Below are 22651 nucleotides of genomic sequence, written 5' to 3'. Positions count from 1 at the left end.
GAGTGTTTCTCTCCACTTTTTCGTGGCTGTCACTTGTTTGTGGGTTCCAGATGTCTTGTCACATCTAAGGAAAATGTCAGTTGTATTAAGTTTTCTCCTGGGACCCTGAGTATTAATTCTGGCTGAGGTCACAAGTGCCGAGGTGGTTCGTTTTTACCATGTTCCTTGTGGTTTAACCACGAGGGGTCAGTGTGAATGTAGTGAAGGGAAGTGGGCCCAGGGCTGCATCGAGGGCTTCTTGAGGTCTTTGTACAGAGGTATAAGAGTGAGCCAGCTCATGGAGCTTGCCCCTAAGTGGAGGTAAGGAAGATTCATCTGAGGCAGCCATGGACATTTGAAAACATGGTAAGTTTTGTGGTAAAGACTAACACAGGGGCAGTCCAGAGGAGACTGCAGTTGGTGAGGGTGAGCAGCATCACACACCATAGCTGGCATTTTCTGAGCCATTATTACATATCAGCTTTTTCTAATTGCTGTACCTGTATTAAACTATTTTATCTCCAGTATTCTTAAAGATAGGGTACCATAATTTTCCCATTTTATCGACGTGAAAAAGGCATTGAGAGGGTAAGTCATACTCCTCAGGCCGCAGTTTTTAAGTGACAGAATCAGAATTTGAACTCAGACACATCTATTCTAGATTAATGCTAATTAGAAGAGTTTCATGGGAAGAGGTAAAGTTTGAATTGAGCTGTAAAGGCCAAGTGGCAAGGGCAGTAGAGAAGAACACTTTCAGAGAGTGGTAGGTGGGAACTACAGGAACAGTTCCACGTGGGGCTGTGGGTGCATGGACATTGCTCAGACTGGCTGGGGTGATAGGACAGAGTAAATGGACAGCATTGGTGCCCAGTGGGGAGAGGGAAAACAAAGCTGGATAGGAAAAGTGGGGTAGTTTAATGGCACCTGGAAAACCAGTCTGGGGGTTGAGACTTGATGGTGACCTAGTAACCCACATTTCTGTGGTACACATGGGCCTCACAGGGGTTAGTAGGAACTATGGGAAGGACTTGGGGATTTCTGTGGGCAGAGTCAGGGGCACAGGCTGATCATGTGTTCAGCAGCTGTGAAGAGAGTGGTTTGGGCTGAAGGTGGGCCTGGAGCCCAGACAGAAAAGGTTGCCACTTTCCATACCCCAGAGAATTGCCACGGTGCAGCCTGGCTCTGGGGTTAATGCAGGCTTGGAGAGGGCAGTGCCAGCTGTAACTTCAGATAAAGGCTGGAATCTGTAAAAGGCTGGAAGCAAGCGTGACCCATGTGGAACTGTATATATATATATATATATATTTTAGTAGTCCTATTGCAGTAGGAACTGTATTTTTATACCTGTGCCATGCCAGCCATACCAAGCAATTTAGTAACTGTGCTATGAATAGAATTTGTACCCTGCATACTGCTTGCTGTCTTTAAAAATGTGCTTGGGGTTCCTGCATTGTCCATGCAGAGTACCATGAGTGATGAGAAATGTGTCACTTTCTTGATTTTGAATTTTGAAAGCTAGGTGAACTCGTTTGCCCCTCAACTGCTTTTGGGGGTATGGTGGAGCTTCCTAATTGAGCCCAGACAAGTGGGGTCTTAGTGGCAATGCTCCATATGATTTCCAGTTCAGGAACATATCAACTTCCTTATGTATCTCTTCATTTGATCTTGATGTCCAGTTGAAATTGCCTGTGAGTTTGCTCACAGTTAGTAGAGACTTCTGAATCAGTTATTTTTTTTTTTGGGCATTTCCTCACCTTCATTGGAATTTAGTAGCACAGATATTGCTATATTGGCCCTTTGGTGGGCCAAAACTCAATGTAATGTCTTAAGATTTTTTATTCCCCCACCAACAACCAATATTTGTCTCTTGTGGCGGTGATACCACACTGCAAATGCATGCTCTAAATAACTGAAGCTTGTCCACAGAGAAGCCCCTCAACGAGAAGAGGGAACATAGTCTTGTGGGTAAAAACTGTACCAGGTTAGAGTCCCAAGCCCTGTGCTGTTTCCCTTTGATCCTAGTGGAGCAGCTTAACCTCTTGCAGCTCAATTTCTTGATTTGTTAAGTGGGAGTACTGGAATTAGCTAATAGGGCTGCTGAGTATCTGAGGAACTATTGCATGCTCAGACTCAGCACAAAGCCTCCCCTCCAGTGGTTTTTGTATCTTTACTTTCCCCCCATACAGATTGACCTTGCCATCGATGGTGCTGATGAAGTAGATGCTGATCTCAATCTCATCAAGGGCGGCGGGTGAGTGTTAAGGGGCTTTCCTGCTCAAGAGTATCTGCCAGTTAATCTTTAGCAAAGCAATATGGATACAGAATAAACAAATTGCCTCTGTGACATATGGAAGTTTGTCTTTCTCCTAGGATGTTGATAGCATCTGGCCTTAGACTCAGCTCAGCATTTCTGGTCATTAGCAGCAATTTAGTGACAACCTTGGCCTCTTTAGTGAGATTATTTATCGTAATGGATTCTCTGTGGATCTGTGTTCTTTTGTTGATTGAAACTTTAAAAACTTAAGGCAAATCAAAATTATACTGGGCTAGATTGTTAGGTCTGTGGGTACCCATGTGTGACTTTTGCTTTAAAGCTGTGCTAACCTCTGAGCAGTTAGGGGTATTATTTGTTCCTTTGGAAAACATTAGTTGGGTATTTCTTCAGTGCCGATTTGGGAAGTGATGGGAATGGTGAGTTGAAAAAGGTGAAATCCTGTTCTGCTGGTTCTTATAATCAAGCAGACTATTGAGTGATACAGCATTTGTTTAAAATCACTTTTCTGTCAACTGCAGAAGTGAGATAATTTAGCTGCTAAACCTTAGAGGTAGAACTGGACCCCTATCTGCTGATTCAGTGCTCTGGGCTCTCTCCACTTCATCGCCTCGTTGGCAAATAGTCTGTAGGGCAGGTTGTCCAAAGCATGCCCTCCTCAGCTTCTAGACCCTCCCATTCACACCATCTTCAGTTGACGTCTCCCTGAACACAATGCTTCCTCTCAGATGCATTTGGATGGAATTGCCTTGCCTGAATGGGAACCTTGTCTGCTTTCTAGGTTTCTCCTAGACACAGGGTAATACTTCTGTAGTCCATTTACTGGCAGCAGCATGGTGGCATTGGGGCTGTCCGTTTAAAAATTACATGTTAAATTTCTCTTTAAGTGTCAGGATTGAGTGGATTTGGGATTCCTGTATTTGACCTTAGTTCCCAAACTGAGATTTTTGTCTTACTCCTATGTTCATTTCCTTCTTTCCTATCCACAGAGGCTGCCTAACCCAGGAGAAGATTGTGGCTGGCTATGCTAGTCGCTTCATTGTGATCGCTGATTTCAGGTACAGTTTCTGGTGTCTCAGCTGCCAACTGACGAGGTAGATCGGACCCCCAAGCTTCATCTTCATTTTAGTGAAAGAGGAAATGGAGCGCGGCAGGGACTCTGATTCTCTGAGACTGATGGCTAGGGCTTAGTACAGTGTCTAGGAGACTTTATGTTCTGCTTCCAGGCTGAAGGTTGATGTTGCCGATTACATCACTGTTATCTGCAGCCAGGATCTCTAGCACTATTTCGTTTTTTGGGTTTTTTTTTTTGTTTTTTTTTTTTGAGACGGAGTTTCACTTTTGTTACCCAGGCTGGAGTGCAATGGCACGCTCTCGGCTCACCGCAACCTCCTCCTCCTGGGTTCAAGCAATTCTCCTGCCTCAGCCTCCCAAGTAGCTGGGATTACAGGCACGTGCCACCATGCCCAGCTATTTTTTTGTATTTTTAGTAGAGACGGGGTTTCGCCATGTTGACCAGGATGGTCTCGATCTCTTGACCTCGTGATCCACCCGCCTCGGCCTCCCAAAGTGCTGGGATTACAGGCTTGAGCCACCGCGCCCGGCCCTCTAGCACTATTTCATGTGTTCAGTGGAAAGGGGAAAACAGCTTGTCACCCTGTTAGCAGAGCATGCTCTCATGTGTCGTGTCATTCACTGGATCCTCACAGGGAGCCTCAGAGGAAGCAGGGTGTGCCCTGCCTACCAGCAGTGACTCAGCATGCCCTGCTTCTTCTTGGGTCAGGGTTTGCCGCACATGACTGGTGTCATTGATGGTCTTTGACCGGGCTCTCAGATGCTTCTTCAAGGAGTCTGGTCAAAAGCACTTGTGCTGAGCATGTTAATTTCAAATATGTGTATGTGTGTATTTACTTGCGAAATATAGCTAGAGGACAAGCATAAATATTAAACACCTACATACCCACAAGCCTGCAATATCAGATTTTAACATTTTTATCATATTTATTTCAGATAGCTCTTTTCCTGTATAGTGAAACAGCTAATTCATTTGAAGCCCCACGTTTACTGCCCTTGATCACTTTCCTTGCCTTCCTACCATCTAATTAATCCCATTCCTGAATTTGGTGTTTGCCTGTACTGTTGAGCTAATTTACTTTTATTGTACTTTTTGACTCCTTTCCAGGAAAGATTCGAAGAATCTTGGTGATCAGTGGCACAAGGGAATCCCCATTGAGGTCATCCCAATGGCCTACGTCCCGGTGAGCCGAGCTGTGAGCCAGAAGTTTGGGGGCGTGGTTGAACTTCGAATGGCTGTCAACAAGGCTGTGAGTGGCCTGACTGGGCCTGGGGTGTGTTGGGTGCACTCACGTTTTCAGTGTGGTGTCCTCCCTTCTGTTCCAGTTAGGTCCTCTGTGCCTTCACCAGGCAGTTGGGTTTTATTTATTTTTTTTAAAAATTGATATATTTGTTTATTTTTAGAGAATTGGCTTTGTGTTAGTTTCTGTATTCAAACTCATGTAGACAAGACCACACTTAATACAGTGCATCTACTCTGTAGAGACAGGGGAATGATTCTTACTCTGTCCCTCAGGTTCTGACCTTTGTGCTGAGGCCTGGAACACCCTGATTAGCAGCTGTTAAACACTGGCTTTGGGAACCTGTTTAGAGCAGAAAGTTTTTTAGGCTCCATTATGTAACTTCTTTTCTCCCTCCTCTTTCCTCTCATTCTGTGGTTAAATGTGACAAGAAGTAGAATTTCTTGGGGTATGTGAACTCTTCCCCAGGAATACACTCCAGATGGTCCAAATTTTTTGTGTTTCTCTTTAGCTTCTCTAAAGTGGATTGCACAGAACTTTTTCCCCGTTTTAAACTTAAACAAGCAAAGACAGTATCCAAAAGCTATCTAGAGTTACATATGTAACTACATAAAAAGTTTGGAGGATATAGAAAAGATCTGTTACCCTACCCTGATACATGTTTATTTTGATATATTTTGTCCCCAGTGTTTCTGTGACTTAAAAAAAAAAACTGTAGTTCTATTCCTAGTGGTTGTACAGTGCTCTGACGTTCAGACTGACGTTGAGACTGTTGGCGCGTAAAATAAATGCAACAGGAAATGGAGAAGTTGTTTGACCTTGACCCTGCCAGAGTTCTTAGAAAGCCATGTTGCTGCTAGTGTTCTTACTATCTTTTGAATTCTTGTTTCTTGCCCTTTTTCTTATTAGTCAAGTAGTAACTTAAGGAAGTAGGTAGGACCAATGAATGGAGTAACTTAAGGAAGTAAGAACAATGAACCAGAAATCAGATAGGAATGTGGTAATAATTGTGACATGTTCACATGGTCATAGTGGGAGCTCATGTGAGTAAAAATAACTTGATACTTCTGTTAAGAGGCTTGTATTCTCTCTCTCTCTCAAAAAAAAGACTCCAATCTAAGTCTGATTTCAAAGCTCCTGCTTATTATTTCACAGCACACCTTCTAGAAAGCAGAAAGTAGGAGCTGGTTAAAATGCATGCTTGTCTTTGGTTATCCCTTCTACTTTCCTGTCCTTCTCTGCCTACCTGTATCTGCATCCTTGGTCACTGTGGAAAATTATCTTCTAGGGTCCTGTGGTGACAGATAATGGGAATTTTATCTTGGACTGGAAGTTTGACCGGGTACACAAATGGAGTGAAGTGAACACAGCTATCAAAATGATACCAGGTAACATGAGTGGCATTCACCAGGCATATATACACCCATGCCCTTCATAACTGGCCCCTAAATCTGGCCACAGAAAGCATAATGGACATAGGTTTTGTAAGGCTTGGTTGGAAAGAATAATTCCCTTTATACCATGTTTGGGGTTTTTAACTTCACCTCCTTTGCCATATTCCCTTCCCCCAACAATTGTTGCTTACCTAGCAGCTTTGTTACTTGTGCATTTCACAGCCTGTTTGAGTTGGGATAGTCCTGAAGCTGATGGAAGTTCAGAGGGGGCTTGCCTTTAAAACAAAGTCATTGTCTCTGGGTAGAACCTTTCCTTCCAGGAGCTGGATTGTGCCCTCTTTTTGTGGGCTCTCTTCTTAAGCAGTGGGGAAAGGTGACTCAGTTAATCCACATTCATTGGATGGATGGCCACAGGCAAGATGTGCTGTGTGTTACAGGGGACACTTTAATCTAGAGGACATGTAATCTGTCCTCAAGGAGAGTTGATGTAAACCTGGAGAAATCTGTGTGTGTCTGTGTAGAAGCCATGCCTACAAGTAAGACAGAATGTGCTAAATTCTACTAGAGGAATACTAAGAGTCTAGAGTGCATAAAAACTTTCTTCTTTTGGGGAATGTGAAGATATTCTATAGTGTAGAGGTCATTCTTCACCCATGCTGTAGCATAATGTAAACTAGACATGGTGCTAAGTGTCTAAAAATGTTTCCTTTGGTTCCCACTTTGATGAGATAGTTATAAAGGAGGACACTGGCCAAGGAAGGTTAAGCCATTTGCCCAAAGACAGCAGCACCAAGATGGGTGCCCCAAGTTGTCTGCCACTAGACCCTGAATGTTCAGTGCTCACTTGTGAAGCACCAGGTGAGGAGAGGCTGTGTGAAATCAGCGTTTGGAGCCATGGGAAGCCTCTAACGCAGCTGTGCCAGGGAATGATGGAGTAAGAGCCTTCTACCTGAAGGATGTGTGGGCAGTGTAGAGATGAGTTACGAGGCTAGAGCCCTAATCCAGGCTGGAGGAAGTGGTCTCGTACAAGGGGGATATAAGGAGGAGGTAGTCCTGAGAGGTATCAGCTTCTTAGGGTATTGTGAGACTAAGAGTCTAACAAGGAATATTCCTTACCGTGGAGTATTCTTGGGCCAGAACTGGCTGACAGAACCTATCAGGCCAGTTTAGTGGAGCAGACTATTCTTGGATGAGGATCCTAACCTAGCTATGCTCTGGCGTGTTACCTTTTAGCAGTTAACATCTCTGTGCCTGAGTTTCTTTCTGTATAGAAGGGGTTAGTTAATTCTAGTTCCTACCTCATAAGGTTGTTGAGTAGATTAAATGAGTTAAAACAGTGCCCTTTACAGAAGAGGATGTGTTTGTTGATTGACTATATCCTTTGAAAGAAAGGTACTATTGTTACCATTAATTAAATATACTAAGATTCTGAGATATACCTGTGCTAGTTGGGATTGAAAATAGTGTGAATATAAGCTGTGTAATGAAAAGCTAATTCTTCCACTTCCACTTTATTTTTTGAGACAGGATCTCACTCTGTCACCCAGGCTGGAGTATAGTGGTGTGATCACAGCTCACCTGGGCTCAACCAATTCTCCTGTTTCAGCCTCCCCAGTAGGTGGGACTACAGATGTACACCACCACACCTGGCTAAGTTTTGAATTTTTGTAGAGACAGGGTTTCACCATGTTGCCTAGGCTGGTCTTGAACTGGGCTCAACGTCTGCCTTGGCCTCCCAAAGTGCCAGGATCACAGGTGTGAGCTGCTGTGCCTGGCCCCAATTCTACTTTAGTCTGTTATTTTATTTTAGTCTTTGACAGTCTTTTACCACGTTAAGCCAAAAAGTTGAGTTGGCTTATACTCATTCTCTTGGTTAGTGTTCTCTTTTTAGTGGAAGAACTAAAGAACCAAGAAGGTAGGAAGGAGAGATTTGCAGATCACTGTTAGTAAAATGGGAGAGCTTGCCTTTGGTGATAATGCAAACAAACCCAGAGCCCCAGGAGGAAAGGGCTCAAATGTGGGTGTGGTATGGGTGAATTTCTTGCATTGCCCACTAGGTGGCACTCTTGCTCCTGCTTAGACCTTTCTTGGCTTGTGAAGATTCTGGGATGTCCTCTGCAAGGAGATTTTCCTCATGTGATCCTTCAGACAACAGTGTGTAGAAGCTGCATTCTAGAGAAGTTCAGAGTTTTATGAAGACCTTAGAGTGAGGAAAATGATAAAAGAGGCTAGTTATTATGTAATGCGATATCTACAGGATGATCAGAGTGGTTTGCTGTATCTTTTCTCATTTTCTCTTTTCCTGATTGAGTCCATTAGATTCATGGCTGGACCAATATCAGGAGAAGAGAAGCAGAGTGAGTTTCCCTGTTGATCCGTTTCCATGTGCATTCATACGCAGTATGTGAGGGCGCTTAGAGAACAACTCTCTTGGATGTTTTGTTGGGTTCCACCCAGAGCAGAGTGACTCTCTATTGAAGGGCCAGGGCTATTGGAGTTCTTTCCTTTAGGTTCACATTTGGCATCCTCTGTCCTTTCCACTGTATTTTATTGGGGAGTTGGAGGAGGCCAGTCACACCCAGTATCTCTGTAATTTAAAGAGAAGTTGCTCTAAAGTGTTTCCTTAGACTGCTGCTCATTCATCTCTGCTCTTTCTTTAAAGCCTTTTCAGAACCTGGTTTGACTCTCTTTTGGATCTGGATCAGTGGAACCTTTCTCCTTATATTACAGACATTTTGAAAAAAATGGGTCTTGAGTGGCTGCTGTGCTGCAATCTTTGGAAGGATCCAGTTGCATAGGCACAGTTTGGCGCCAGGGACCTTTATTTATGTTCAGCAGCTCTTTGCTCTATCTGTTGGCTTTTTGTTGCTGGATCACTACTCGATCTTATTTGTTCTGTTTGTTTATTGGGAGCTGTCTTTGGGAGTTTTAAAATTTTTAAAATTTTTCAATAGTTGTTGGGAAACAGGTGATTTTGGCTACATGGGTAAGTTCTTTAGTGGTGATTTCTGAGATTTCGTTGCACTCATCACCTGAGCAGTGTACAGTGTACCCAGTGGGTAGTCTTTTGTTCCTCATCCCACTCCTACCCTTCCCCCCGAGTTCCCAGAGTCCATTGTATCATTCTTACACTTTTGCATCCTTACAGCTTAGATCCCAGTTATAAGTAAGAACATATGATGTTTAGCCTTCCGCCTCTGAATTATTTCACTTAAAATAATGGTCTCCGCGCCAGGCGCGGTGGCTCAAGCCTGTAATCCCAGCACTTTGGGAGGCCGAGGCGGGTGGATCACGAGGTCAATAGATCGAGACCATCCTGGTCAACATAGCGAAACCCCGTCTCTACTAAAAATACAAAAAAGTAGCTGGGCATGGTGGCGCGTGCCTGTAATCCCAGCTACTCAGGAGGCTGAGGCAGGAGAATTGCTTGAACCCAGGAGGCAGAGGTTGCGGTGAGCCGAGATCGCGCCATTGCACTCCAGCCTGGGTAACAAGAGCGAAACTCCATCTCAAAAAATAATAATAATAATGGTCTCCAACTCCATCCAGGTTGCTGTGAATGCCATTATTTCATTCCTTTTTATGGCTGAGTAGTATTCATTGGTGTGTGTTTGTTTGTGTGTGTGTGTGTGTGTGTGTGTGTGTGTATCTAGATATACACCACACTTTCTTTGTCCACTTGTTGGTTGATGGGCATTTAAATTGGTTCCTTATTGTTGCAGTTGCAAGTTGTGCTGCTATAAACGTGTGTACAAATGTGTTTTCATATAATGATTTCTTTTCTTCTGGGTGGATACCCAGTAGTGGGATTGCTGGATCAAATGGTAGTTCTACTGTGAGTTCTTTAAGAAATCTCCACACTGTTTTCCATAGTGGTTGTACTAGTTTACATTCCCACCAGCGGTGTAGAAGTATTCTCTTTTCACTGCATCCATGCCGACATGTATTATTTTTTGATTTTTTAATTATTGCCATTCTTGTGGGAGTAAGGTGGGATTGCTTTGTGGTTTTGGTTTGCGTTTCCCTGATCATTAGTGATGTTGAGCATTTTTTCATCATGTTTGTTGGCCATTTGCGTATCTTCTTTTGAGAATTGTCTATTCATGTCCTCAGCCCACTTTTTGATGGGTTTTTTTCTTGCTAATTTGTTTGAGTTCCTTGTAGATTCTAGATATTCATCCTTTTTCAGATGTGTAGATTGTGAAGATTTTCTCCCTCTCTGTGGGTTGTCTGTTTACTCTGCTGACTGTTCCTTTTGCCTTGCAAAAGCTCTCTAGTTTAATTAAGTCCCACCTATTTATCTTCATTTTTGTTGTATTTGCTTTTGGGTTCTTGGCCATGAAATCTTTGCCTAAGCCAATGTTTAGAAAGGTTTTTCCAATGTTATTTTCTAGAGTTTTTATAGTTTCAGGTCTTCAGTTTCAGTCTTTAATCCATCTTGTATTTTTTTTGCATGAGGTAAGAGATAAGGATCCAGCTACGTTCTTCTGCATGTGGCTTGCTGGTTATCCCAGCACCATTGTTGAATAGGGTGTCCTTTCCCCTCTTTATCTTTCTATTTGCTTTGTTGAAGATCAGTTGACTGTATTTGGCTTTATTTCTGGCTTCTCTATTTGATTCAATTGGTTAGTGTGCCTGTTTTTATACCAGTACCATGCTGTTTTGGTGACTATGACCTTATAATGTAGTTTGAAGTCAGATCATGTAGTGCCTCCAGATTTGTTCTTTTTGCTTAGTCTTGCTTTGGCTATGCGGGCTCTTTATTGTTTCCATGTGAATTTTAAGTTTTTTTTTTTTTCTAATTCTGTGAAGAATGATGGTGGTATTTTGATGGGAATTGCATTGAATTTGTAGATTGTTTTTGGCAGTACCTGGTCATTTTCACAATATTGATTCTATTCATCCATGAGCATGGGATGGGTCCCATTTCTTTGTGTTTTTTTTTCAGCAGTGTTTTGTAGTTTTCCTTGTAGAGATCTTTCACCTCCTTGGTTGGGTATATTCCTAAGTATTTTATATTTGCAGCTGTTGTAAAAGAGGTTGAGTTCTTTATTAGATTCTCTACATGGTGGTTGTTGTTATGCAGCAGTGCCACTGATTTGTGCACATTAATTTTGTATCCTGAAACTTTACTGAATTCATTCATCAGATTTAAGAACTTTTTGGATGAGTCTTCAGGGTTTTCTAGGTATATGATCATATTATTAGTGAACAGCGACAGTTTGACTTTCTCTTTACTGATTTGGATGCCCTTCCTTTGTCTTGTCTAATTGCTCTGGCTAGGACTTCAGTAGTATGTTTAATAGAAGTGATGAAAGTGGGCATCCTTGTCTTGTTCTAGTTCTCAGGGGGAATGCTCTCAACTTTTCCCTTTCAAGATAATACTGGTTGTAGGTTTGTCATAGATGGCTTTCATTACCTTTAGGTATGCCCCTTCTATGCCGATTTTGCTGACAGTTTTAATAGTAAAGGGATGCTGGATTTTGTCATAGCTTTTTCTTCATCTATTGAGATGATCATATGATTTTTGTTTTTAATTGTTTATATGTGTATCATGTTTATTGACTTGCATATGTTAAACCATCCCTGCATTCCTGGTATGAAACCTACTTGATCATGGTGTATTATCTTTTTGATATGCTGTTGGATTTTGTTAGCTAGTATTTTGTTGAGGATTTTTGCATCTGAGTTCATCAGGGATATTGGTCTGTAGTTTTCTTTTTTTGTTATGATCTTTCCTGGTCTTGACATTAGGGTAATACTGCCTTCATAGAATGACTTAGAGAGGATTTCCCCCTTTTTTCATCTTTTGGAATAGTTTCAGTAGGATTGGTACCAATTTTTTGAATGTCTGATAGAATTCAGCTATCAGTCCACTTGGTTCTGATCTTTTTTTGTTGACTGTTTTTTTATTACTGTTTTAGTACCCCTGCTTGTTATTGATTTGTTCAGAGTTTCTGTTTCTTCCTGCTTTAATCTAGGAGCATTGTATATGTCCAGATTTTCTAGTTCATGCACATAAAGATGTTCATGAATGATCTTTTGTATTTCCGTGGTTATAATATCTCCCATTTCATTTGTAATTGACCTTATTTGGATTTTCTCTCTTCTTTTCTTGGTTAATCTTGCTAATGGTCTGTTGATTTTGTTTTTCTTTTCAAATAACCAGGTTTTTGTTTCATTTATCTTTTGTATTTTTTGTTTGTTTTAATTCCATTTAGTTCTGCTCTTATCTTAGTTATTTCTTTTCTTCTGCTGATTTTGAGTTTGGTTTGTTCTTGTTTCTCTAGTGCCTTGAGCTGTGACCTCAGATTGTCTATTTGTGCTCTTTCAGACTTTTTGGTGTAGGCATTTAAGGCTATGAGCTTTCCTCTTAGCACTGCTTTTGCTGTATCCCAGAGGTTTTGATAGGTTGTATCACTATTATTATTAAGTTCAAATAGTTTTTAAATTTCCGTATTGATTTCATTGTTGACCCAGAGAGCATTCAGGACCAGATTATTTAATTTCCATGTATTTGTATAGTTCTGAGGGTTCCTTTTGGAGTTGATTTCCAATTTTATTCCAATTATATCTGTGAGAGTACTTGATATAATTTAGATTTTCTTAAATGTATTGAGACTTGTTTTGTGACCTCTCATATGGTCCATGTTATAGAGTGTTCCATGCAGATGAAAAGAATATAAATTCTGTAGTTGTTACGTGAAATGTTCTATAGATATCTCTTAAGGCCATTTGTTCCAGGGTGTAGTTTTTTTGTTGACTTTCTGTCTTGGTGACCTGTTTTGTGCTGTCAGTGGAGTATTGAAGTCTCCCACTATTACTGTGTTGCCGTCTATGTCATTTCTTAGGCCTAGTAGTAACAGTTTTATAAATTTGGGAGTTTTAGTGTTAGGCGAATATGTATTTAGGATTGAACTAAATATAGTTGGACTTATCCTTTTATCCTGTTGGACTATTATAAAATATAATCATTTTATCATTATGTAAGGTTCCTCTTTGTCTTTTCCGTTTTTTCCTACCCCTTTACCATAAGTTTATGTGAATCCTTATGTGTTAGGTGAGTCTCTTGAAGACAGCAGATACTTGGTTGGTGGATTTTTCTGCGTCCTGCCATTGTATATCTTTTTTTTTGAGTTGGAGTTGGACTCTTGTTGCCCAGGCTGGGGTGCAATGGCATGTTCTTGGCTCACTGCAACCTCTGCCTCTTGGGTTCAAACAATTCTCCTGCCTCAGCCTCCCAAGTAGCTGGGATTAAAGGTACCCACCACCATGCCCAGCTAATTTTGTTGTATTTTTAGTAGAGAGAGGGTTTTGCCAGTGTTGGGCAGGCTGGTCTCGAACTCCTGACCTTAGGTGATCAGCCTGCCTTGGCCTCCCAAAGTGCTGGGATTACAGCAGTGAGCCACTGTGTCCAGTTCATTGTGTGTCTTTTAAGTAGAGCATTTAGGCCAGGCGTCCCCAAACTACGGCCCGCGGGCCGCATGCGGCCCCCTGAGGCCATTTATCCGGCCCCCCGCCACACTTCAGGAAGGGGCACCTCTTTCATTGGTGGTCAGTGAGAGGAGCACAGTATGTGGCGGCCCTCCAACGGTCTGAGGGACAGTGAACTCGTCCCTGTGTAAGAAGTTTGGGGACGCCTGATTTAGGCCATTTACATTCAGCGTTAATATTGAGTTGTGAGGTACTGTTCTATTCGTCATGGTAGTTGTCTCCTGGATACCTTTTTTTTATTTGCACTGTGATATTGTTTCATAGGCCCTGTGAAGTTTATGCTTTAAGAAGGTTCTTCTATTTAGTTGTAATTTGAATTTTTGTTTCAAGATTTAGAACTCATTTTAGCATTTCTTATAGTGCTGGCTTGGTAGTGGCAAATTCCCTCAGCAGTTGTCTGAAAATGACTGTATCTTTCCTTCATTTGTGAATCTTAGTTTCACTGGACACAAAATTCTTCGCTGATAATTAGTTTAACGAGGCTGAAGATAAGACCCCAATCCCTTCTGGCTTGTAGGACTTCTGCTGAGAAATCTGCTGTTAATTTGATGGGTTTTCTTTTATGGGTTACCTAATGCTTTTGCCTCACAGCTTTCAAGATTCTTTCCTTTGTCTTTAGATGACTTGATGACTATATGCCTAGGTGGTGATCTTTTTGCAATGAATTTCCTGAGTGTTCTTCCAGCATTTTTATATGGATGTCTAGATGTCTAGCAAGACCAGCAAAGTTTTCAATTATTCCCTCAAATAGGTTTTCCAAACTTTTTGATTTCTCTTCTTCCTCAGGAACATCAGTTATTCTTATATTTGGTTGTTTAACATAATCCGAAATTTCTTGGAGGCTTTGTCCATTTTTTTGGTTCTTTTTTCTTTTGTCGTTGTTGGATTAGGTTAATTTGAAAGCCTTGTCTTTGAGCTTTGAAGTTCTTTTTTTCTACTTGTTCTAGTCCGTTGTTGAAATTTCACTGTGGATTTTGCGTTTCTCAAGTGTGTCTTTTCATTTCCAGAAGTTTGATTGTCTTTTCTTTGTAATATCTGTTTCTCTAGAGTCTTTAAATTTTTTTTTAGGTTGGTTTTCACCTTTCTCCGGTACTTCCTTGATTAGCTTAATAATCAACCTTCTGAATTCTTTATCTGGCAATTCAGAGATTTCTTCTTGGTTTGGATTCGTTACCGGAGAGCTGGTGTGATCGATCTATTGGAGGTGCCATAGAAGCTTGTTTTGTCATATTACCAGAATTCGTTTTCTGATTTTTTTCTCATTTTGGTAGCCTATTTCATTGAAAAGATCTGGAACCCAAGGACTGCTGTTCAGATTATTTTGTCCAATGGGGTGATCCCTTGCTGGGTGCTCTTCCTCTAAGGATAAGGCTTCTTGAGAGCTGAACTGCAGTAGTTGTGCCCTTCTGGGTGTAGCCACCCAGTGGGGCTACTGGGCTCCAGGCTGGTGCTGGGGAACGTCTGCAGAGAGTCCTGTGATGTGATCTGTCTTTAGGTCTCTGAGCTGTGGATACCAGCCCCTGCTTTGGTGGAGGTGGCAGGAGAGTGAAGTGGACTCTGTAGGAGTCCCTGGTTGTATTTTTGTTTAGTACACTGGTTTTCTTGAATGCTAGCAGTGAAGTTGTCATGTGGACAGACTCAGGATCTCTGGTTAGCAAAGATGTTGCAGGCGATGGAATTGGCTGTTGTTTTCCCCTTCTTTGGAGCAGGGTTGTTCTGTTATGAGTTTCTGTAATGGCTTGAGTTGGTTGGCCTTCAGTGAGGAGGTGGTGCTTTCAAGAAAGCAACAGCTGTGGTAGTATAGGGGGGATACAAGCTTGTCCTACATTGGCCAGGTTAAGTGTTCGGGTTTCTTAGGTGATGGGAAGGGCCATAGAACTCCCAAGAGTTTATGTCTTTTGTCTTTGGCTACCAGGGTGGGTAGAGAAAAACCATCAAGTTGGGGCAGAATTAGGTGGGTCCGAGTCAGACTCTCCTTGGGTGGGGCTTGCTGTGGCCACTGTGGGGGATTCAGGGTGGTTCTCAAGTCAATGGCGTTATGTTGCCAGGGCGATTTGCCTTTTCTGTCTCATGTAGACTGCCAGGAAAGTAGGGGAAAGCCAGCAGTGACAGGCCTCACCCAACTGCCACACAGCCAGCAAGGCTAGTTTCACTCCCATCATGCCCTGCATTTATATCCACCATGGTGAGCAGGGCAGAGATCTTGACCCAGGCTACAAGCCTCCCTGCTGAGAAAGCAAGCAGGCCTCTCAGGCCTTGCCCCTCCCTACCTGCCTGCACCTTCGGCTGTGGCTGCTCAGGAAAATTTGTGCTCAGTTGAAATTATTATAGAGTTCAGCTAGAAGCTTCCTTCACCCTGTGTCCCCTCCCAAATCTGCTGGCTGACTTTTCTTCCCCAAGGACCCCTGTGAGTTAAAGCCAGAGATGACTTTCCTGGGCTCGAGCTGGGAACCAGGAGTGCCCACACGGCTCTTCCTGCTGCTGCTTCTACTTTTATAGTTTGCTCAGCTCTAAATCCGTTTCGGCTCTAGGTAAGGTTAAATCCTTCTCCTGTGATCTGAATTTTTCAGGTTCCCCAGTGGGGATGTTTGTTCAGAGGCAGACTTTTTCCCCTCTCACACTTTGGGAACTCACACTTTTTTGACTGTCTTGTGGAGTTTGCAGCAGCAAGCCACTTCTTTCAAAGGGTTTGTGAATTCTTTTGGTTTTCCTGGTATGTTCCTGTGGTGGTTCTTGGAGCAAATGTTCACAGTGTGAGTCTCTACATGCTGTTCTGTCCATCCAAGGAGGGTCTGCACATTAGTCCTGTCCCTATCTGCCATTTTCCTGGAAGGTTTCGTTCTATTTATCCTTTTGAATTTATGTAGTTTAAAATTATGAGTTAAACAGTGGCAAGTCCTACTCATCACTTATCTGACCAACTAGTTACCCTATCTGGAGGCAGGCAGTGCTACCAAAATTGTGTGGCCTTTGAAAAGTCTTTCATAAACAGACATATTGCAACTCCTCCCACCCCACCCCTTTTTACACTAGTGGTAGCATGCTTTATACATGTTCTGTTTTCTGTTTTGCCTGTCTTGGAGATTATTACATATTGGCTTACAAAGACCTTCCTTGCTCCTTTTTTTCCCCCTGAATAACTGCATGTATTTCACTTTAGCTATATAATATCATTACTAAACTGGATCACCACTAGTGGTCACTTATGTTTGCAAATTTTTGCTAGCAGGGAATCACCGGTTGAAAGGATTAATGTGTCTGTGCTTTTTGTTAGATGGAAGTGAATTGCCATCCATAGCTTGTATTCACTTACCCTTCTGTCAGCAGTGTGTGCAGGTGTCTGTTTCCCTGCATACCTGGTTCATCATACTTTTTCTCTCACAGTTAAAGTGTTATGTCATTGAAGTATGTGTGTGTATATGTAAACATTTTTGGTAAAGGTTGTGTGTAGTTGTTTTCATTTCTGAATCATCTTCCATCATCTGTATGTGTGTGGAAAAAAGTTTATATCTCTATTCTACTCTATTATTTTTTTCTTTTTCTTTCTTATTTTGGAGACAAAAACTTGCTCTGTCACCCAGGCTAGAGTATAGTAGCATAATCATGGCTCACTGCAACCTCTGCTCCTGGGCTCAGGTGATCCTCCCACCTCAGTCTCCCGAGTAACTGGGACTACAGGCATGTGCCAGCATGCTTGGCTAATTTTTTTTTTTTTAATTATTTATTTTTTAAAAATGTGTGTGTGTGTGTGTGTGTGTGTGTGTGTGTGTGTGTGTGTGTGTGTGTGTTTTTCCCCTGCCATCTCTGTGCTATGTTATTCAGGCTGGTGTAGAACTCCTGGGTTAGATGGAACCAAATTGCCATCAATTCCGTCAATTCCGTCTGGAGCTCCATCCAACTCCTGGGATTACAGGCATGAGCCACCATACCCAGCCTCTGTTCTACTCTCAGTGGACATTTGGATATTATCAGTTTGTAGCTAATAGGAAAAGTGCCACTATGAACATCTTATACATGTCTTTTGATGACCATATATATGCCTAACAGTTACATATCTAGGAATAGAATTGTGGAGTGGTTAGGTATGAATATGTTCAGCTTTGAAAGATGTACTCATAACATTTTCAAAGTGGTTTTGCCAGCTCAGCCTCCACTGTCAATGGGTATGAGTGCCTTTACATCCCAGCAGAATTTCATTACACTCACTCTGGTGAGTGTGTAGTGGTATCTTGTAATGTTAATTTGTATTTCCTTCAGCAAATGAATTTGAGCATCTTTTAAAATGTTTATTGGCCATTTTGGATAACTTCTTTTGTGAGGTACTTGTTCAAGTTTTTTGTCTGTTTTTCTGTGGGGATTCTGTCTTTTTCTTAATTGTAAGTTTCTATTTTTGATGTGTGTTTTTTGTCAGGTATTATGCTTTGCAAATATCTCCTCCCTTTCTGAGGAAATCTTTCAAGGCTGATAGTGTGATTGAAAATAACTGGTAGTGGAGCTCCTTGGTTGCAGTAGTCATGGAGGATCTGTAGAGGCTGACTTGCCATCTGATATGTCTGAATGACAGTGATGAGCCATTGAAGTGCTTGATGGTGACTTGTCCAGGCAGAGGGAACAGCATGAACAAAGCCCAGGGAAGGACAAAGCTTGGCATGTTTGGGCACAGAAAGAAAGCCAAGGTGGGAGGGAAGAAAGAGGTGGCAAGAAGAAATAAAGATAATCAGAATCTCTTTTCATTGCTCTGTGGGAGAGAAAGGCTTTAGATTTGTCATTCATCCACTGCTGTGTAGGACAGTTGCTTCTCGTGACTCTGCGGTCTTTGAGTCTCTTTTGCTTTGGGAGACTGAAACATAATGTTTCTTTCTGTCCTTTGTCCTGCAGGTGTGGTGGACACAGGCCTGTTCATCAACATGGCTGAGAGAGTCTACTTCGGGATGCAGGATGGCTCAGTTAACATGAGGGAGAAGCCTTTCTCTTGACCCTGCGAGGAGCAGAGTGTGTTCATCTTGAGTCTCCAGCCCACAGCCAAGGTGGACGTACCTCTCTAGGAGCCTTTGCCTTAATGTATCTCTGCCAGGGTGGACAACTGGTTGTGAGGGACAGGGTAGGGGAGTGGGAGGGGAAGTTAAATTCGGTCTTATGAAGTATTGTTATTAAATGTCTTTTTAAAAAGAGAAATATAAACATATATTTTTACTATTAAAATACTCAGTTTTTTAAAATAAAGTAGAACTTGATTTCATGTTTTATATGAAACATTTACAAAAAAAAAAAAAAAAGGAGAGGTGGACTGTCTTTAAAACCGTTGACTTGAATCTGCTGGTAAAAGCTTCTGAATATTAGGTTTGCTGAGAAATAGAAATCAAAACTTCTTTAAGCTGATAAAATGAGGGGCTCAGCCAGCAGTGATTTCCTGATGCCTTACTGGAAACTTTGTTTACTTGTCTGCTGTCTTCTGTTTTGTTTTTAGTTAGTTTTCACTGTGAGCACACATAATACCTGGTTACATCTTAAGATCAGATTTACAAAACTGTGGAGTGGAGCGGTGTAGTATGGAATGACTTGAGAGTATAAACTATTGGGAAGAAAATGTGGTTATACTCTTGCTAAGATCTGGGGGTTTCTTCATATCCCTGCTGTTGGAAGAAATTGATCAGAAATGCTTGCCAGTACTGCCAAAGCACTGCTGTGAAATGTGAAGTACTTGTTTGATTTTTTAATGATTTACTTTTTGTTGTTAATATTTTTCTCTGTTACTTCTTGCATGGTTTGGTGTCAGAAGCCCTTACCTCTTTATATTGTTTGCAGGTTGAAATAAAACAGTGTGGTGCCATTTTGACTCTTTTGTCTTTACTTTAGAATTTGAATTTGAATGGCCACAGAAGGAAAGCCAAGACGGACGGGAATCAGTTTTGCCCACCCAGTGTATATCAGATCTGTATGGGGTGGAATTCACTCAAGAAATCTTAAACCAAAGAATGGGTAAATATTTCCATTATTTCTGGGAAAACTATCTTCCAGATATGTCAGTTATCTAAGGAAATATTCTATAGCCCTTTGTCAGGCAAGGTATTAATTTTCTTTGTTCATGAAGGCTAATACAGATGAACAAAAGTCACAGATTATCTCCACATTTTATGTTAGTCAAAACTTCTTTAGTTATGGAAGCTGATAATCAGCAAAACAGGTAACCTGAATTTCCTCATTAGCGCCCCCAACTCTAATCTGTAGTTTGCTTAATAAACAGTCAACTCTCCGAAAAGAGCCTCGTAGGGAAAGGAAAGGCCTGACCAGCTCAGTGAGCATTCTAGACGAGGCTCAAAGGAATCCATCCTCTTGTTAAAAGGTCGTGATGCTGAGAGCCCTGATTTCTACTTGAAACAGTCATTTCTCTCAGTTTACCCTCTATTTTGAAGCTTGGATAATAACGATCAGACTTGTTGGCATCTGAATTCTTGCTAAATCAAGTTGCAGAATAAAAGTTAATCAGGAGAGAAAGCATTATAGATGCTTATTTCTTTCAGAGTTCCCTCTGCACTCTCAAAGTACTCTTTAAAAGTAGTTGCCTTACATATTGTTAAGAGTGCTTTATTTTTCTTTTATTTGGTTTGGGTTATAATTTTTACACAAAATGGGCATTATATCTTAGCTGAGAAATCTTGATAAAACTAATTTTTGAAATAATCCTTTAAAGGTCTTGTGGCATGGATTAAATTTAGGAATAAAGATAAACAACAAAGTTAAGCTGAATTTCTGAAAAACACCTGCATGCACCACATCACATGTAAATTTTCTGTGGGTTTCATAAGCATTCGCACCTGTGACGGATCTGCAGTTCCTTTGAATGTCAATGTTAGGTTTTCCTTCTCTTGAAGAAAACAAAACACCTATGTTTTAGGCACACATACAGCAAGGTACATTTTGACTAAAGATTCTTCATTAAAACTCATTAAATGTGATCTTTCTGGAGAGTTAGATGGAATAAGTTAGAAAAATAATTTTTTTCATGTGACCCACATGCCAGTACATGTGATTAATGATGAATCTCAGGGGCAAGGGTGAGCTGCAAATTTTTTTTTTGGGAAATGTTTATAACCAAGGTATGCAGTCACACTTTGGGAAGTATCAAAGGAGGAAAATCACTCTGATTTGAATAAAATCTGTTCAGTTTGGTTTCAGCTACAGCTTCTCATTAAGTTTTTATATTCTTCATTGATCAAACTGTTTGAGCTTCCATCATTGGCCAATTCCTAGTGGGCACTAGTGGGAGGGGGAGGATGGGACACAGATGGTTAAGATCTGCCTGTGCTCCACGGGCTTCCAGCCTGGTGAGCCTGACAGGAATGATGAACTGGAGGAAGACGGTGGGCAGGTGGGCAAGAGATGGGCTCTGAGTGGGGAAAGTGGTTGACAGGTGACTCTGGTGACAGCTTCCTACGTGCAGTCTTTGCTGGCTTTGACTCCATCAAAGCACTTTTATTTAATGTTAAATAAACTGTCAGCTTATGGCAGAGAAACAGGTCTGAATAGGATAAGTCACTTGTCACAGACAGAGCTAGTAAGTGGCTGAGCCAGCCCCGGAACCCCTGCTCTTCAGGTTGGAGGTTTTGTACTGTCTGGGAGGATACTCTTATGTTGGTCTTAAGAAGTGCCAGAGATGGTGTGTTGCAACTTTTTATGGGAAAATTCTTATGGAGGCAGGCGACTTTCACAGAAAAGCTAATTTTGGAGTAATCATTCCAAGATGTTACCTTTCATTTCAGGGGCAGTGCTTTGCTTTGATGTACTATTTTTATTGAACTATTATATTTCAGTAGTTTCAACCTTTTATCCTGAAGTGGCAAGGAGGGGAAGCGGGGAGCTATGGTATTTGAACCTGAATTTTTGCTAGGCACTATTTGGGTTTTTCCATTGTTACCTCATGTCACCTTTACAGTGTTTGTTCTTTTTTAAAAAATTTATTTTATTTTATTTTTTACCAGGGGAGAGCATGAACGCAGTCTCCCACTACCACAAATTATGCAGTCGGGTTTCCCACATTTGCGGAAATCGCAGGGGGTCAGCACATCCGGAGTGCAATGGATAAGCCTCGCCCTCGGAAAACCACCTTCGTGATTATGGTATCTTCCGTGCCAGGTGTTAGTTCTTTTAATTTGCCGAGTGAGAAACAGAGGCTTAGTTTAAGTAACTTGTTCAGGTCACACACTGGAAAGCAAGCCAGACTTCTCTGGTTCTAGGCCTTGTTCCTACTTCAAGGTGGTTATAGGGCTTTGAATAGTTTGTGTTCCTTAATTGTGTCCATCAGTTGTAACTTGAGTAACAAGTAATTTGTTAAAGTACTGGAGTTAGTGAATGGTTGGGTTGTGTGTGTAGGCTCATGGTTAATCCTAAGATGATCAATTTCTGTCATCTTTAGTAGGAGGAAGGAGTAGAACATTGCGTATAGTCTTGGGTGGGCCACAGGATAGTGGCCTTTGTAGAAGTCATCTTTATTTGTCACTCTGGAATGGAACATGACAACCATTGCTTTCTCTCTTCCATTATCTGTTTTCATTTTCCTCCTTTCTCCCTGTGATTTAGGCACAGTGGCTACCAGAGGCATTGCTAGTCTGCGAAGGGGCATTTATGGCTGAGGACTGTCAATTCCGTTTAGCCAAAGATCATTCAGAACACACACACAGTTGAACAAAGTTGGATTTACCCGTTGAATAAGGGAAATTACATGCCATGGGCAGCTGCAGTTATCTCAGCCTTAGAACTTAGAGAGTTTAGGCTCAAGGAAACAGAGCTTAGCTCTGGATTGGATGCCGTCAGGAAGCAGGGCTAATATAACTGGATATCTTAACTGTTCTTACCTGGAAGGCAAGAAGAGTGGAGTGAGCCTAAAGCTACCATTGGTAAAGAAGGAAGTTATTCATTAGTGATGTTGGGCAATTTTTGTGATGTGGACAATGTTTGTCTGTGTGATTATGGTCTTGTTTTTGTCTTCATCCATTAGTCACAGACTGGCCTTGTCTGGTGTTGATATTGTGTGAAATTGTGTTCCACACAAGAACGTCATGGCTTGGCTGTGGGTGCCAGGCCAGCTTATAGCAATACTGAAGTCTGACTGATAGAGCTAGACCAGCTTCCAGCTGTTAAGGGCGACATTGCTCTCTCTCTGAAGATATGGCAGAATCCCCTCGGATTCCAGAGGGCCT

The 22651-nt window shown here is 41.7% G+C and overlaps 1 protein-coding gene and 1 non-coding gene across 3 annotated transcripts in view; one reads left to right on the top strand and one right to left on the bottom strand.

Moving 5' to 3' along the window:
• Window positions 1-21468, top strand: part of RPIA (ribose 5-phosphate isomerase A) — a 62548-nt gene extending 41080 nt beyond the window's left edge. The window contains exons 5-9 of one of the 2 annotated variants that reach the window (XM_074397107.1): window positions 2166-2230; window positions 3241-3309; window positions 4434-4575; window positions 5855-5954; window positions 18333-21468. In XM_074397107.1, coding sequence (XP_074253208.1) covers window positions 2166-2230; window positions 3241-3309; window positions 4434-4575; window positions 5855-5954; window positions 18333-18430 — 474 coding nt within the window. In that variant the 3' untranslated portion in view covers window positions 18431-21468. The remainder of the gene's footprint in view (window positions 1-2165; window positions 2231-3240; window positions 3310-4433; window positions 4576-5854; window positions 5955-18332) is intronic. The other variant, XM_003942513.4, reaches the window with a different exon arrangement.
• On the bottom strand, window positions 21431-21593 carry LOC120362326 (U1 spliceosomal RNA). The gene has a single exon (XR_005578269.1). It is a non-coding gene; the product is annotated as a U1 spliceosomal RNA (small nuclear RNA).
• Window positions 21594-22651: the final 1058 nt, after the last annotated feature.

This window comes from Saimiri boliviensis, chromosome 1 (genome assembly GCF_048565385.1).
Source record: "Saimiri boliviensis isolate mSaiBol1 chromosome 1, mSaiBol1.pri, whole genome shotgun sequence".
NCBI classification, from domain to species: domain Eukaryota; kingdom Metazoa; phylum Chordata; class Mammalia; order Primates; family Cebidae; genus Saimiri; species Saimiri boliviensis.
This window is presented reverse-complemented; position numbering and strand designations above follow the sequence as displayed.